The sequence below is a fragment of the Olea europaea genome, unplaced genomic scaffold (genome assembly GCF_002742605.1).
Source record: "Olea europaea var. sylvestris unplaced genomic scaffold, O_europaea_v1 scaffold1515, whole genome shotgun sequence".
NCBI classification, from domain to species: domain Eukaryota; kingdom Viridiplantae; phylum Streptophyta; class Magnoliopsida; order Lamiales; family Oleaceae; genus Olea; species Olea europaea.
In genome coordinates, this window is record NW_019232731.1 from 55,698 (window position 1) to 72,289 (window position 16,592).

The 16,592-nt window shown below is 34.4% G+C and overlaps 2 protein-coding genes across 6 annotated transcripts; one reads left to right on the forward strand and one right to left on the reverse strand.

Annotated features, from left to right (window-relative positions):
- The first annotated feature begins 4,769 nt into the window (after nucleotides 1–4,769).
- LOC111376531 (protein LURP-one-related 8-like) lies at nucleotides 4,770–5,814 on the forward strand. The gene is made up of 2 exons (XM_022999491.1): nucleotides 4,770–5,094; nucleotides 5,180–5,814. The coding sequence occupies exons 1-2, from the start codon at nucleotides 4,834–4,836 to the stop codon at nucleotides 5,579–5,581; spliced, it is 663 nt and encodes a 220-aa protein (XP_022855259.1). The 5' UTR covers nucleotides 4,770–4,833; the 3' UTR covers nucleotides 5,582–5,814.
- Nucleotides 5,815–6,580: 766 nt separating this feature from the next.
- Nucleotides 6,581–16,342, reverse strand: LOC111376532 (probable galacturonosyltransferase 7). Of its 5 annotated transcripts, none has more exons than XM_022999492.1 (11): nucleotides 15,924–16,342; nucleotides 15,312–15,343; nucleotides 15,146–15,202; nucleotides 14,859–14,918; nucleotides 11,473–11,518; nucleotides 11,301–11,344; nucleotides 10,896–11,194; nucleotides 9,528–9,882; nucleotides 8,871–9,416; nucleotides 7,216–7,545; nucleotides 6,581–6,980 (listed from the first exon to the last, which is right to left on the reverse strand). In XM_022999492.1, exons 1-10 carry the CDS (start codon nucleotides 16,075–16,077, stop codon nucleotides 7,267–7,269), a joined length of 1,872 nt encoding a protein of 623 aa, XP_022855260.1. In that variant the 5' UTR covers nucleotides 16,078–16,342; the 3' UTR covers nucleotides 6,581–6,980; nucleotides 7,216–7,266. The 5 variants fall into 5 exon arrangements, with proteins under 5 accessions (XP_022855260.1, XP_022855263.1, XP_022855261.1 ...); XM_022999495.1 differs by having other exon boundaries at nucleotides 7,216–7,550; XM_022999493.1 differs by having other exon boundaries at nucleotides 15,146–15,206; nucleotides 15,924–16,076.
- Between the last annotated feature and the right edge of the window lie 250 nt (nucleotides 16,343–16,592).

Consider the following 16,592-nt stretch of genomic DNA (forward strand, 5'->3'; position numbering starts at 1 on the left):
AAAAAAAAAAAAAAAAGGATATTATTTTATCAAAAGAAGAAGAAAACCTCAATTAAGAAAAGTACTGAGTAGGATTTTCTTATTAACAGCCTTCTTCAACAGCCTTATAATGAAATTTTGGGCTTGGGGAGGCTGGGCTTGGCTAAAGCCCAGACCTTTTTCCCTCCATTCGCCCCTAAGTGTATATAAGGTGAGGCGAAATGGGATAAATACTTGTAATGCACTACAATAAACTTATATAATGATCAAAACAGCATATCAAATAAAAAGGGTGATAAGATAGAATTATATATAAAATAAGGAATATATAATTGAAGAATACATTTAATTCAAAGAGTTATTAAGATGTCTAAACAATGAGTAGAATATGTTGGAAATTTGGATTAGTTTTGAGAACAAAAACAATAACACGAACACAATAATTTACGTGGAACGCTTTAAAATCGAAAAAAAGAAAGAAAAAAATTTACAGACCTTTAAAAAATAGATATTTTACCATATAAAAATTAGTTACAATCATATAAAATCTATCACAAACCCCTAATAAGCAAATATAAAAAAATATGGATAACACTAGTTGTACATAATTTTTTGTAAATTAAGGTATCCATACACTCACATGGGATGGAACTCACTGGAAAAAAAATATTTGAACGGGCCCCACTCCATGTGAGTGTGGACACCTTGATGTAAAAAAAATTATGTACACCAAGCAAAACTCAAAAAATATTCATACCAATTACCAGGTGAAACTTCTAACAATCCTTAAATCTCACCATAGGATAGTCAATGACTATCTTAAAAATCGAAATAAATTGGTTAAATAATCCTGTTCTGTATAGGATATAATAAAACACTCGTAATGAATAATATTATTATATCTAAAATACAAATAATAAATATTTAATTCCTATTTTAATGAGAACAACGCAAGAGTCGGGCAAATTATATTTCTTTCTGTTTTTACTTTTTATGTTGTTCTTCACCAATTAAAGAGAAATAAATTTTGTGTTTTCTTGTTTATGAATTCCAAGTTGGTTTCTGTGTTTTTGTATTACAATAAAGGCTTTCGTGGTTGGTGGGCTCAAATGTTAAATGGATCGAGTTATGTGGATGGGGTCCAACATGGCGTGGGCCTAGCAAGTCCAGTAGTACATTTAGTTTTTATTTATTTATTATTTTTTCGTTCCCTTTAAACCAAATGAGGTGGTGAGTTTTATTTATAAAGAATATATTATATGTACACCTAAGAGGAAGTTAGGCTTGACCTCCAGCTAAAGATCGAGAAAGAAATAATTTACTTCATTTCAAAATAGGAGGAATAGAAGAAAATTTGAGAGTATAATGCTTTATCTTATGAGATCTTAGCCTAGTCCGAAACATTTACATTGCATGATGTGCTTATAGGGCTTGTCATTTGAATCATACTCTCTAGTCGGTTCAAACCAAGTAAACGAATTACCTAAACTGACTAAAAATTTCCCATGTTATCGAACTTCCTTTGGACACATCTCAATGCAACTCCGGTGTAGTCATGCCTCGGGCAGAATGGAGTCATCTTCTCCCCAAATTCATAGTTCTTGACTATTTTACACATTACCTCGATGCTTGATGTACTCCATGACGATGGTGCTTTTCTAGCCTATCGTGTAGTCCCAAAGACACATACAATTGCATATTATCCTGAATTTTTTCTTTTATCTTATTCTCATTTCCTTAGTTGATGAAGGATGATGAATTTGTCTCGATTGACGGACTGCCATGAACTCCTAAAAAGTTATTCCGATGACACTTGAAGTGATTAACAATGTCCCGTTAAATAAATAGATCTTCCCTATTGCCAAACATGCATATTTGAAATAAATAGATTTAGAGAGAGATATTATATATTTTTGTTCAAGCAAAACAACTTTCATTCAATTAAATCGCCACGAGCATGTGACGAAATTAAAACCAAAATACAATCAACTCAGTGTGAGCATGCTATGGATGTAAATGAAAAATTACATGAGCCTCAGGCTTTGAGAGAGAGCTCAACACTATCCTCTCACCAAGTTGTCATGTTAAATTTGGAACTAACAACTAGAATCATACAATCTTCACCCATATGGCTTCTTAACATTTGATCCACAGAGATAAGAACAAACAAATCATCAAGCCACGAAATCGATCCAAAACTATTGAATTGGGTCTACGTTGACCAGTTTGCATTGTAGTTTAACTTTAAAATCAAATGGTATTGGTTCAAAATAGTTCACTTTATATTTCAATTGATAAAATCGTTAGAAATCGCCAGATAATTTACCAAATCATTTTTTTTTCAAGAAAAAAGAAGAAGAAGAAGAAAATGTTGAGAGTCTAAAGCCTGGAAGTGCATGTATTTTATGGATTTTGCTACATGTACAATCGTAGTTGACAACCACACACGTGGGAGGGCGTCCACGATTGGGCCCCCTCCTGTGAGAAATTTGTCAACCCTGATTGTACAACTAGCAAAATTCATATTTTATTAGAAGAAACAAGAATAAAAGTTAAAATAAATTAAACTATACCCAACCCAACCCAACCCAACCCAACCAAACCCAAAACCCATTCCAATAAAACCTACAAATCCGTCCTAATTAGATCAAACCCAAGAGTCACCAAAATTGAGAGGTTGAGATAAGATGTTTTTTATTTATATATTATGCTTAGTTCAAGATGTTGCACTCTTGAGCTTTATCTTTTCAAGCAAGAACAAGTTGATCACTTTATATTACCTCAATCACTATCTTTAATTGTAACTATTATGTTATTTTGCCATAAGGTTGACATCAAACCCTATTGCTCAAGCATTCATTTATGGAAGAAATAGGATGAAAGGTGCTTATACAATTCTTCTATCTATGTTTCAACTCCTTTGAAATATATGTTAGTTTTACTTCGGTTGGTAAGTCAATGTTTGAAACCAAACAAAACTAGAAAAATAGTATGATTTAGAAAAATTTTAAACCGTATAAATGGTTTGTCAAAATAATTCAAATCAAACCGTATTCGCGACAAGAATTAATATAGTAACTATAAGTGAATATAAAGAAACTAATTGTATAATTATTTTTACATTTTGCGACAAGGGTGTGATTGTAATTTGCTTCAACTAAAGCACGCACGATATTGAGTTGTATAGTGCTATTTCTCAAGTGGTAGAATATGAAAGCCACGTGGTGGGTCTCAACATCACGTGTTTTTCGATTGTGGACAGTGAATCCGACTTGCACTTCCTTTATATATTTTTTTCTCTCGAGCATATTTAGATGCACTAGATAAAATTTTAATTTTCTTCTTTAATACCATTAGATTGTACAATTCATAAAAATCTGATTTTTAGATAAATCAAACAGATTCTAAATATCTAATTACGTGGAACTAATTATGAAAATTTGAGTATCATTCTTGTATTGACAAATTATACATATGTTTTTCAAGAAAGGAACTTATCAATAGGACTTTTTATGGATTGGCAGGTTGGTAATGAATATTTAAAATCTGTAGGCGAATTTACAATCAAGTGGTTCTCGAATGTTCAAGATCTTTGAATGTGTCAAAGTCTAAATAGTAATAAATATATAAATTTAAAAACTTACTTGATATGGCCAATCCAAGCACAATAATTGACGCCAGCATAAAATCATATTGGACCCATTTCATGTAAAAAAATTTAGGAAAATTTTTGTTAAAAGTGATTTTTATAGAGATCGTTTGGTTAAATGTAAGGAAAAGTTTTCCGCCCATGTACAAAATTATTTTATTAAAAGAATTTATAGTTAAAAATGAGGCTAAGAATAAATAAGTTTTAAAGAATCTCTGTCGAATAGGAACTTGATCGACTCGCATGAATAAAAATATTATGCTCTTGTTTGGTGGGAACTAAAATTAAATTTTTGATGTATTTAAAAAAATTAATAAAATGTGTGGTTGTAAATTTATAGATTTTATGAAATATATTATTAAAATTACTTTATGGAAAGCAGTTGGTGGGAAGGTTTATATTATTATTATTCATTGGAAAAATTGGAAGGAAAGAAAAAGGGACTCAAGGCATTAGGTGAGGATACCACAAATGTACTTATCACCACTATCCTCCTCTATAGTCCGATCCACTCAATTTCTAATTATTTTATTTTGAACATTTTAAATATATTTTTTCAAAATATATCGAGTAGTAAAACAACACGTGTCTCACCCTCAACCACAAACTTTATTTCCCATTATTAAATATTAGAAAATTATTATATTTTTGTACGAAAAATAGCAGCCCGTGGCTTAGCTTGACTATGATAAAATATAATTATTTTACCAAATTATTTTAATTTATTTAAATTAAACCGTTGATAAATTCTTCCCAAGACTACGATATCCTAAACGACAAACTAGCATATTCACACGTCTATATATATATATATATATAGAGTGTGTGTGTGTGTTAAACATCAATGATATGTTATATAAATTTATGAATAATTCTACGTGTATATTATGATATATATAGGGATGTTCATAATGTACATATGAAATTCCAAGATTGAAGGGTTGAAAAAAATTGTTTTTCAACTTTTCAATAATGTTACGTTACTTGTACATTATGAATATTCTTATGAACACCATAATATAAATATAGCATAACCTTGAATTTATTGATGAATTCGTTCATGGTAAGTTTATCCACCAATAAATATATTAAACACGTCACTAATCTTAACACAAATTTGGTAAGTGGATCTTTCTATATATATATAGCTTGGTTGGTAACAGTCGGTGTAAGTTAGGCAAAGGCAAACATTCTAAACTTTCTCAATGACAAAAGTATACCCAAACAACACCAGTAGCGCCACCTTATCGCCGCCGCCAAAACCTATTAATAGCAGCAATGGCGATGCCAACTCGGTGGTGCTCACCGTCTGGAAGAAATCGCTCCTCTTTAACTGCGACGGTTTCACGGTGTTCGACTCTAATGGAAACCTCGTCTTTCGCGTCGACAATTACATCGCCGGCAACAAAGGAGAGATTGTTCTCATGGACGCCTCCGGCAATTCGCTTTTCACCATCCGCCGCAAGGTAAGCCTTTATTTACACACATATCGCGTCCCGTTTTCATTTCGCTCCGACTTGTTTCTGATGAATTTTTATTGCAAAATGATAGAGATTGAGCTTGGGAGACAGCTGGTTGGTGTTCGAAGGAGAGAAGGATATAAACCCTAGGTATACGGTGAGGAAACGGATGAACTTTCTTCGTAGCAAATCCCTAGCTCTCGTGACTTCAGGAAGCTGCAGGGAAACAAATCAAACAATCTCATCGGAAAAGAGAAACAGAGTACTTTACGAGATCGAAGGATCATACGCGCAACGGTGTTGTGCGATGTACGACGATAAGCGGCGGCTAATGGCTGAGATAAAGCAGAAGGAGGCTGCCGTGAGAGGCGTTGCTTTCGGAATGGACGTTTTTCGTCTCATTGTACATTCTGAATCTGATTTAGCAGTTGCCATGGCCTTAGTCATCCTCCTTGACCAGATGTTTGGATCCTCCACCTCGTCACGTCGTTAATTACGACTATTACACAAGATAAAAGCCTTATAGCTCGATCAGCTTCTCTGATTTCATGCTGAAGTGATTTGCATTTAGAAAGTTAGGAAGTGATTTTAGCAGAGTTTGACTTGTGTATATATCGGATGTCTCGAGTTGCTTTTGTATTTATAGCTTCTTTCTTAGTTTATAGATTCATCCATTATCCTTTTTTGTTTTCATTTTTCAATTGAAAACTTGTCAATCTTATTTGATACTACGCACTAAACAAATAATTGCACAAGAAGTTCCTTTGCTCATAGTAATCCCAAGATATTCGATTATGGGCCATTTGTTGGTGAGTTGTTGAGTGAATAATATGTGAAAACATCGTAGAATAACTAACCATGTTTGGTAGAGATTTTTTAAAATTCATTTTTTTCTCAAATTTATGTTCAACCAAACATTATTTGAGTAAAATAATTTTGAATATGAACTCGTAACTTTCCTTACTTTTTAACCACACATTCTTTAAAAAAAATTACTTTTCACAAGATTTTGTGCTCAAGAAGTTTTTTGTTTAGAAGTAAATCAGGTGTTCAAGCAGATGTTAAATTAGAGTGATATGGGTATACATGCCACTTATCTAGATTCTTAAAATATTCAACATCAAACAAGATCTTAATCTCATACGAAGAACAGGGAATCGCTCTATGCTCATACAAGTCTCAAATGCTACAGAACAATACCACAAAAAGAAAAAGAAAAAGCACTATGAGAACTGAACAATTAAATTTTCTCCTCAAGTTATTATTGCACAAATGACAACTAATCCTTCAAGAAGCAAACATAAAAAAAAAATATTTTCTACAAAATCTACTGTCATTACTTCTCTCCATTTAGTATAAGTGAACTCTACCCTTACTCAGATGCGTTTTCCAAATCTCATACGAAGAACAGGGAATCGCTCTATGCTCATACAAGTCTCAAATGCTACAGAACAATACCACAAAAAGAAAAAGAAAAAGAAAAAGCACTATGAGAACTGAACAATTAAATTTTCTCCTCAAGTTATTGTTGCACAAATGACAACTAATCCTTCAAGAAGCAAACATAAAAAAAAAAATATTTTCTACAAAATCTACTGTCATTACTTCTCTCCATTTAGTATAAGTGAACTCTACCCTTACTCAGATGCGTTTTCCAAATGCATCAGATAGGTATGTCTAACTTCATAAAACGTTTTCCAATCGTAGCAAATTTGACTACTGCAAGAATCGTCCTATGCTTCGGGCCTTGCCGAAAGTAAGAATAGTTTTTCTTCTTTTATCGTCCATGAATTCGAAATATGTCAAATTCATTGCGGCTCGTACTTGCCATGATTACCTCAGCTTGAACAAAGAATATTTTGATCAGCGCACATAAGGGAACGTCGTCTTCCTTACTCAGATGCGTTTTCCAAATGCATCAGATAGGTATGTCTAACTTCATAAAACGTTTTCCAATCGTAGCAAATTTGACTACTGCAAGAATCGTCCTATGCTTCGGGCCTTGCCGAAAGTAAGAATAGTTTTTCTTCTTTTATCGTCCATGAATTCGAAATATGTCAAATTCATTGCGGCTCGTACTTGCCATGATTACCTCAGCTTGAACAAAGAATATTTTGATCAGCGCACTGCTTTGAATATCCCATATGCTGCAACTTCAGAAACATGGTGATTTGGCATCTAAGGATTTACATTGCAATCACTCAAGAACTGATTTTGTAGGTTCAGAAACTTCCTCCAAGAACTTTTGTATTTAGGAATGCCAAGCTCGAGCCACGGTTTCATGTTTCCATTGAAATGCAAAACCGCTGCTGTCCTCAGGGCATCGTCTTCATGACCATAATTAAGGCCCAGGCCTGATAACATCCAACTGTCATCAAGAGCATAAACTTGACCTTGAAAGGTGAGCATACTTGCACTTAGTGCAGTAGCTTCAGATAATCCTTCTTCTGTGCTCATCTGCTCTTCACATTGTATAACAAAGTAATGGTCAGAAAATGGGTAGGCAGACAACAGCAGGAACCATCTATAATATCAAATTGATATATCAAATGATAGTCAATCAAAATATGTGCAAGTGCAGGGACCATTCAACTGAGACGCCAAAAACAAATTCAACAAGTGACAGTAGAACAAGTTAATGAATTTTTTTTAAAATTCTCAATTCAATCCTTGACAAGTTATGTAGCATTCAAAAAAAATATACAGGTTTGTTAACAGCCAAACAGGATTTCAAGCAGGTTAACAAGAATAAAATTTTTAAAGTCATTGGATTCAGCTTGAGGAGTTGATTTGGGTCCGCACCCATGTTAGGTGTGCACGCGCACACGCACGTTTATTTAAGTATATAATACATACATCAGGGAGAACTCAGAAGTGCGGCCAAAGAGCAAGCTGGATGCTCCGCGTTGAGACAAACCAGACCCACGCTCTTTCCATTATCGATAACATCCAACTGTCATCAAGAGCATAAACTAGACCCCGAAAGGTGAGCATACTTGCACTTAGTGCAGTAGTTTCAGATAATCCTTCTTCTGTGCTCATCTGTTCTTCACATTGTAAAAGAAAGTAACGGTCAGAAAATGGGTAGGTACACGAGCAGGAACAGTCTGTAAAATCAAACTGCCTGATATATCAAATGTTAAATCAAAAAAATTATGTGCAAGTACAGGGACCATTCGACATATGACAGTAGAGCGAGTTTGAATTATTTTAAAATTCTCAATTCGTTTCTTGACAAGTTATGAACCATTCAAAGATTACAGGTTTGTCAACAAACCATACAGAATTGTAGGCTGTAGGCAGGTTTACAAGGATAAAGAATTAAAGGTCATTATTCACTACTGTGCTACAGGAACTATTAGTAAGAAAAAATTGAAAGCCAGAATCATGTTTAGTTTTGCGTTTCTTTACTTTCTTTTCTTCTTTGTTCTTTCTTCTCTCTCCTCCCTTTTCCTGTCTGTTTCTATTCATATCAATTGGTTTTGGCGCTTTCCATTCAAAAGCTATATATATTTTATGAAATCTTGCAGCCCCTGTGAAATTGTAATATAGGAAAGTTATGCATGATATATGCTGTAAGGATTCAAGCCGGGAAACTTTTAATTGGGACAATGAGAAACTTATAATGGGCAGTCCATTTAACTACTTGAGCACCTAGCAGTCTTTGTACAGCTGAGCAACTATCATTTCTTTTTTCTTTTATAAGCTATATGTCAAAAATTGAAAACACATAAAGAGTCACCTGAAAAAGAAACGTGTAAACTGAAAGAAAGATCACTCACCTCTTGCACCAACCTCTGGAATGTTTCAGTAAGATTATGTTCCCTCCATCTGGATAAATCAATAATGTTTACTCCAGATATCCAAGCACAAGAATTTTCTGAGAAACTGTACCTAGGCAAATAATTTTTCAGCTGCCCCAACTTCACTGCACAGAACTGCACAGCACCAATCACTTTTCCACCCATGTCAACGCTCCAAAGTTCTGATAAGTCTCTTTGAGTGAGGATGTCATCGTCCAAAACCACAATTTTCTTCAAAGTTGGAAATATCTTAGGAAGGAGATAATGGGAATGTGAAAATATTGATAGGTACTCAGTTCTAATCTGATAACTAGAGAGTTTGTCAACTCTAAGAAAAGAAACACGAAATTCTTCAGGCAATGATAGATGCAATGGAGCCAACTTATAGTGATTATTCAACTTAAGATCTTCAATATTCAAAACCTGAACTGTGGCTTCCCGATACTTGTTAATGAAAAACCATAATTTCATAGCAAAGTAATTTTCCCTGTCTGTCAGGACATGAAAAACCTGTTTCTCACTTTCCTGAAAAATGAAAGTAATCTCATCAATGCATTTGATATTTATTCCGGTACTGCCAAAAGATTTTTCTTTCAAGAAGAAAGAAGAAGAACGAAGAAGATACACAATCCATACTTCCGTATTCTGTACAGTCGAGTTGATTGCTACAGATGAAGCAAGTAGATTCCTGGAGAATATAACATAGTGGTGCAAGTCTGGATTTAAAACTTTCTCAGACAATGACTGCTCCAAATCATGTGGAGATCTAAAATACTCTACAGTTAACCGCATGGAGAGACAATGGAGACTCTTTGGCATGGTTTGAACTGCAAGTTGGTAGAGGAAGGCACTTTGCTTCCTGTGGAAATTAGCTTCATCCTCCGTCAGATCAACCAGTTGTCTTAATTTCTTATCAACATTATTACAGTCCACAGGGCATGACTTTGCTTTGGCTATTGCTGCCTCCATCTTGGTTAGCCTCTTCCCAATTCTGATAGCATAGGCAATAAATAGATGCTTAGTCTCCCAGGCATTTTAGTACAATTTGAACAAATTTCATTAATTTCGGAGACAAATTTAATTTGAGAGCTATGAGTTGAAATAAAGGAAGAAACCATGATTTCTTGGGCAGGAAATGAAAAGACATGCACATAGAAGAGAATCTCAAAGAGTTCTCTAAATCCTTCAATGACCTTGGCTAAGAGAAGTATCCAGATCGGAGGACCAAATCACAAGAGTCACTGTCAAAACATTGCGCATAATAATGTGTGATTTTTAAAGAGAGACTTTACAGGCCAGGAGAATAAGTTATTAAATTATGAACTATGGGGACATGCAAGGGTTCATTCCCAAGGGATACAATTAGATGTTGGAGATTATCAACCTATATATATTCTTATTTTTTGAAAGTATGTATATTCTTATGAGAACACAGACTGAACAATAGCATATTATACCACACTCATTTTAGACTAATCCAGAAACAAGTACTAAATTTCATGTACTAGCCTGCTCCACCAGCTATGACCTTAGAATGATTCAAAAACCCCTTTGAATTTCATATATTAGAACCGAACCACTCCTTTTGAACCTTTGATGTGTCTAAGTTATAATAGAGCAAAGTGAATACATATAACCCTGTAAATGGCCCAACTGTATGCCAAAGACTCACTGAGCTGAGTCAAATCCAATAAACATGCAATAAGTAGCAATGAACCACCCAATAGGCAATAGCATCTTGATTGGAAATCTCATAGCAAAATCAATCAACAGTTCACAAACAGCTAAACCAAAATATATTGCACATAGATAGTTATTAAAAGAAAGAATAAAAGGCAATAAAAAGCAATAAAAATAGATTCACTAGTAGTAGAACTTGACTGGTCAATTATTCAAATGACTTAGAGAGTGAACTTGTTTCATCTTTCCTTGTTATTTAACTAAATAATAGAGAAACAAAACATATATATGTTACAATTGATGAAGGGAGAAAGTTGAACGTACTGAAGAGGAAGATCTTTGTCTGTCGAAGCTTCACTAAAAACACGTTCAAAATCCTGAATATTTTGCTTCATTTCATGTGACAACTTGTCAAATGCTGGAAGCTTTGCAATACTTGGATAATAAGCACGAGCGACATAAAGTAAGTCCTTCATCTTCTTCACTACAGCGTCTTTCATTTTTTCCCTATGTTCTCGGCGCCATATACAGTAACTCCCATATTTCAACTCACACAGATTTTCACTTTCATCAGCACCTCTAAAATTCTTACCAGCATCATCTGTAACAGCAAGTCCAGTATTCTGCAGCATAATTAATAGTTAATCACGCTTGCCAATCCAATGGCAACAATTTGGAAGTTTAGACAGTGTAGGGTATAAATTTGAGCAAAAATTTGACAATACATACATTTTTCTGCTGTAGTTTGGGCGAATCAGTAGCTGTAGGGAGGCCTGTTAACATTTTAAACAAAAGAAATTTGATGAAAGAAACCATACAAGTCCTACACTTTCTAGAGAGTACTATAACACAAAGCATTTGTGAGAGAATTTTTGCAGTTAATTGAGCATGGGTACCCCACCATAAGTTTCATTCTCAGCTTCTGTGACAGGATTCTCCCCCACATTCTGCCAAAATATACACAAAAGTTATATGAGATTGCAGAAAATTTTATAATCAAACAATGCCAAACCCTATGCTTGTAAGATTATCCATGTGCTTAAAGTAGTACTTAGCTAACCCAATTAAGTAGAAAACGCGATGATGAGTTCAACGCTAGGTCAAAGCACTTAAAGACTCCAAATAAGGCATACAATTTATTTTTACCTTTTCCTATTAACAAGTATTTCTAAGATGCGAAAAGGGTACAATCCATATTCATGTGCATGTGTAGAACAAGTGTTTCACACCACCGAAAATTGAGCAAATTAAAGACCAAGGGAAAATTTTCCTAACAATTTGTACAAACACCCAAGCCACAACTGGAATAATAATTTATTATTGAAGGAAACAAATGGGCTACAATGTATAGACAGCTTTTAATGATGCTGATCTGCCCATATTCACGGATAATAGGCTACAACTATGGGGCACAGTTTATTCTCTTTATTATAGTTACACTATCTCCATTTGAATTAATGGCTTTAGCAGTCTAAAACTGTTAGGCAAATAGTCAAAGTAACACCAAATACAATAACCATAACAAGGTATACGTTAAGGAAGAGGAGGGGATCCACTTGATTCTGTACCTTCTTGAATATTCTGCATCTAACTCTATTATTTGCCTGATATCTACTGCTAGATTTAAGAGAAAGAAAAATATTCATCACTACATTTGCAACTCCAAAACCGCTGGCCAGTCATCACCTTAACAAAAACCGGATAACCACGAATGAGAGAATGAAAGCCACAATGACTTCCGGCCAACCTCATAATGATGGAGATCATAACAAGAATAAAGATAGAGATATATTTTAATTAGGATTTTATAATAAGATTAAAGTAGATTATTTAGATTTGATTTGACAAAGTTCTAGATTAGGTAGAATTTGATTTGATTTGATATTCTTTTAGTTTCTAGCTCTATAAATAGAGGGGCCTATTCATTGTAATTCACAACCAGATGATATTAATAAAGGTTAATTTTCCTCTTGCCCTCAATTATTCTCTTCTTTGCATCCCCTTTTCTTCTGGTTCCTAATTGTTCTTTAACAAATTATACGCATCCTGCATCACGTAATCAACAGGATCACTTCAGAAAAATAAATTGTCAATAAGCAAAGGAGGGTATGGGTGATCCCAGATATTGTAGTTGAAGCTAAAAGGAAGATATGGTGTTTGAGGTGATGGCATCATAGATTCGAAAGGTTGACCGGTGATTGTTGTTGTCTGAGGTATTTATGGCAGAATTAGACATTTTCTCTCTTATCAATTGAATTTCTTCTTTCTTTTTTGGCTTCACCTCGGGGATCCCTTATGATCATTTGGAGTGATGGTGGTAACATAACCATCAGATTGGATTTGGTAGAAGATACGGACAGAAATTTAAATCTTAGTTAGTTATGCATCATGTGACTCGGGTGAAAACTTTAAGTAATAAAAGTCTGACTTATACCTAAATAAATATGCATCGTCAAACCAATACATTCATTTGAAACATAAGGAATACGTAGTTTGGGAAGTAAAGTTAAAAGAAAATTCGTCAAAAAAGAGATAATAATGCCTCTCCTGATGGTTACTTCCCCTCGGGAGTAAAAAGGAGGAAAATAGTTGGTTGCCTTGCCTCATAAAGAGCATTGCAAAGACTAGATTAAAGACTCTTAACTTCTATCCTAGTTACACTGTAGCTTTTAGGGTTTAATAAATTCAACAGTCTTATACTGCCATCATAATGTTTGCAGAGGACTTTCACATCAACTGCTTTTCCAGAGTCTCTAGGTCTAGATTAGATGGTCCTAACTACATTAGAAGACAAATCGTGATGGGAAGATATTCTTATTTCACGCCCTTCACAAGGCAAGTGAGAAGGCCTGAGCATGTTTGTTTTTCATGCACTAATTTTCAATACCCAAAGTTGTGAATGCTTAGAAAAAATAAAATAAAATATAAAATGAATCAAACAGCTTAGAAATTATGAAATCACAAATACAATTATTTGCCATCCAAAAATAGGTAAAAAAAAATAAGCCTAATCCAGAGTGAGCGTACAATAGCCCAAGTTGTCAGCTATGCATGTATACGATAATCCTTAAGAAGTTACAATTTCCAAATTTGAGGGGAACAGTCTAGAAAACAATTGAAGAGTATACTATCAGCAAAAACAAGGTCATCTCTAATCTTCTGCTGTACAACCTTTTCTTGGTACTTTAATTCCCTTTCTTCAGCTGATATTGTGATCCAAACGCCTCAAAAATGGAGCATTAAAAGGCATTTAAGGTGAACCTCAATACATAATCGTCCAAGGCGTGGCTTAAGGTAAAAAATTTTGCCACATTACCACTTTCCTTGCTTTGAGGCAGAACTTAGGATTGCCTCTTCGTCCTATTAGCCTGACTCAATCTACCCATTTTCCATCCTCACTATATATATACAAGTCAACTCTATGTTAGCTTGGCAAAAGAATTTCTTTAAAATGCACCAATAAGGTGCACTTGTATGTACAAATTTAGCTTCATGTCATTAGTCTATTATGAACAGTACACCAATAAAACGAACATAGCAGAAATGTAGATGTCAAAATGTATACGCAGCTATACTGTAATTGGTAAGATATGAATTAAGGAGAAGAGGTAGCAAATGATGAATTGATGGAAGAATGACTTGTATGGTTATGGAAAATCTTGTATCTACATAGGGAAGCTATAATTCATAAGAAAAGGTGCAGTTCCAGTAAAACGGGATAAAAAAGTGAGAGATCAACCGAAATTAACATGGCTTGAAGTAACTGAAAAATTTGATTGCATTGGATCTTATATTAAATGTAGGGATGGGTCGAAGGAAATGGCAAAAGTGATTTGTGTGGCTCACCCCGAATTTGTCGACAATAAGGCTTAGTTTATTGCGGTAATTAAAACGTTATGTTACTCGTGGATACAGATGCCACAACTGTTAACATTTTCAAGTTGGCTTTCCTTTTCCGTTATAGTTCCGTTTGTTTTTCCTTTTTCTTTAATAACAAAGTTCTAACCTCAACATATATAGCCTTTTGCATCATACAGATATGAATGGTTTGATTCAACTCTACAAGGGTATTCTATCTCCATTTGTGTTATAGAAATACAGTGGCAGTTGATGACAATGGTGCTTCCATTAGAGACAACTATCAATGAGACATTGACCAGTAACTATTCCAAAAATACTGTTAATTCAACCAAAAAAAAAAAATAATAATAATAATAATAAAATAAAATAAAAGCGCTCATAATGCAGAAACATCGAGTAGTAACAATCAAAGCATATGCAATGAACCTTCGGACGAGTTGGAACCAATCTTCTTATAAGGTCATCCACGTGTGTTGACTGGTTTCTCTGTAAACAGCGACCAAAAAGAAAACAAAAGAATAAGATGTATTTAGAAAGTAACCTAGCTTGTCACAAAGCAAATATGAATGAAGTATTAGATCCTGTTGCACTCTATATGCATGCTTGTGGATATAATGCAGGTGTATCTGAATGTATGCATCCTTTGCCACTCTGAATTCGAATGATTGCCAAAAGATATAAATTATTCCAATCACAAAATCTTAGTTCCACACCTTTGATAGGTTTCTGGTGTCAGCACTGCTGTGTTGATCATAAACTCTTAAATGTTTCTGACTCCAGCAAGAAGCATCCAAAAAGAAAGAAAAGAATCAATATGCAAGTAATATAACTAAAAAAACCCTCTCTAATATCATTTAGTTAAATGCTGTAAATCCTTACTGTAGCTGAATTAGGTTGCTCAGTAGCATATCCTGAAAAAATTTGAGAGAAAAAGTCAATACATATATTATTCCCTGCTGAAATGATGAAGTGGAGAACACAGGCAAATGCACAGTAGTAGCTTATGCGCACTCACACAAACAGATGGGCTATGGTTTTTAAGGGGCATGGGAACATATTGTAAATCCGCTCTATGTCTAATATTCATCTTGTGAAAATCAAATACGTCATAATAACTTCGAAGATCTGGATTGAAATGCTTAATGAAGCAGTCATCTCTGTATCATATGGAATCTTAACTGGAAAACAGAAATACGCAAAAATATTAAAGATGTGTAGATTTCACAAAAGAAATTGTAAGTAAAATGGCATCAAAATACTTTGTTACAGTAACGACATTAGCCGCAATATCGATCTGGCATGTGACGAGAATAAGCACGTCGAATTGGGCAAAATTAAGAGTCCTTGCCCAATTGTGAACTACTACAGTAGAGCAATGAAATGCAGACAAGTAGATTCACAGTTTCAATATAAGATCTCATCTAAAACAAGCACGAGACAGTTATCAAAATCGAAAAAATGAACTGAGCAATTAATCGGAAAGTGCATTACCAGCCGATGAGAGAAAACCATTATGGAGTCCGAGCAAGAAAATTAGCGAAACCAGCATGGAAAGAAACACGAGACCCAGAACAGCCATGACCAGACCTTTCCATCGTCTCTTTGTTGCAAAGGAGTACGATGAACCCCCATACCCGCCCTTCATTTTCCAAATTTCTTCTTCCCCTACCCAGTCCTTCTCCAATTCCGATTTTTCCCTTTTTCCACAACAGTCTTATTCAATTATCAACAATTTCCAATTTCTGAAAACAATCCACCTGTTAATCCAATCGCATTGTAATTAATGATATATACTACTCGGATTCTCTATTCTCTTCAGATTGGTAAAAACTGTGTGTCTTTCCACTCTTGGGTTCCTGTAGATCGATCCGACAAATCACATCCCCTTCTCAAATCTCACGCGCGGATTCTAGCGAAACTAAAAGGGATTCTTTTTGCACATGGGTACACTTCAATCTTGTGTTTTCGTTTATACTTCCGGTTCCTGCAACTGAAATGTGTAACGATCTCATTGGATAACATTACCAAAATTGTTAGTAAAGGAGTATTTAATGCAGATAATTGGTACAAAAAAGGGAATTTCCAATAAAGTCTTGTCTTTAAAATATCTATTCTTTTTTTTATTTCTCCTCCTGTCATTTTCGCGGATATAAATGCTAA

What these genes read in the sequence shown, in the direction of transcription:
- LOC111376532 (XM_022999492.1), bottom strand. Translation starts at nt 16,077, where the DNA reads ATGAAGGGCGGGTATGGGGGTTCATCGTACTCCTTTGCAACAAAGAGA. An exon ending in TGGTTTTCTCTCATCGGCTG is followed by an intron (nt 15,344 to 15,923) that starts GTAATGCACTTT and finishes AAATTTTTTCAG; the next exon opens with GATATGCTACTGAGCAACCT. An exon ending in TGGTTCCAACTCGTCCGAAG is followed by an intron (nt 11,519 to 14,858) that starts GTTCATTGCATA and finishes ATATTTTGGCAG; the next exon opens with AATGTGGGGGAGAATCCTGT.
- LOC111376531 (XM_022999491.1), top strand. Translation starts at nt 4,834, where the DNA reads ATGACAAAAGTATACCCAAACAACACCAGTAGCGCCACCTTATCGCCG. An exon ending in TTTTCACCATCCGCCGCAAG is followed by an intron (nt 5,095 to 5,179) that starts GTAAGCCTTTAT and finishes GCAAAATGATAG; the next exon opens with AGATTGAGCTTGGGAGACAG.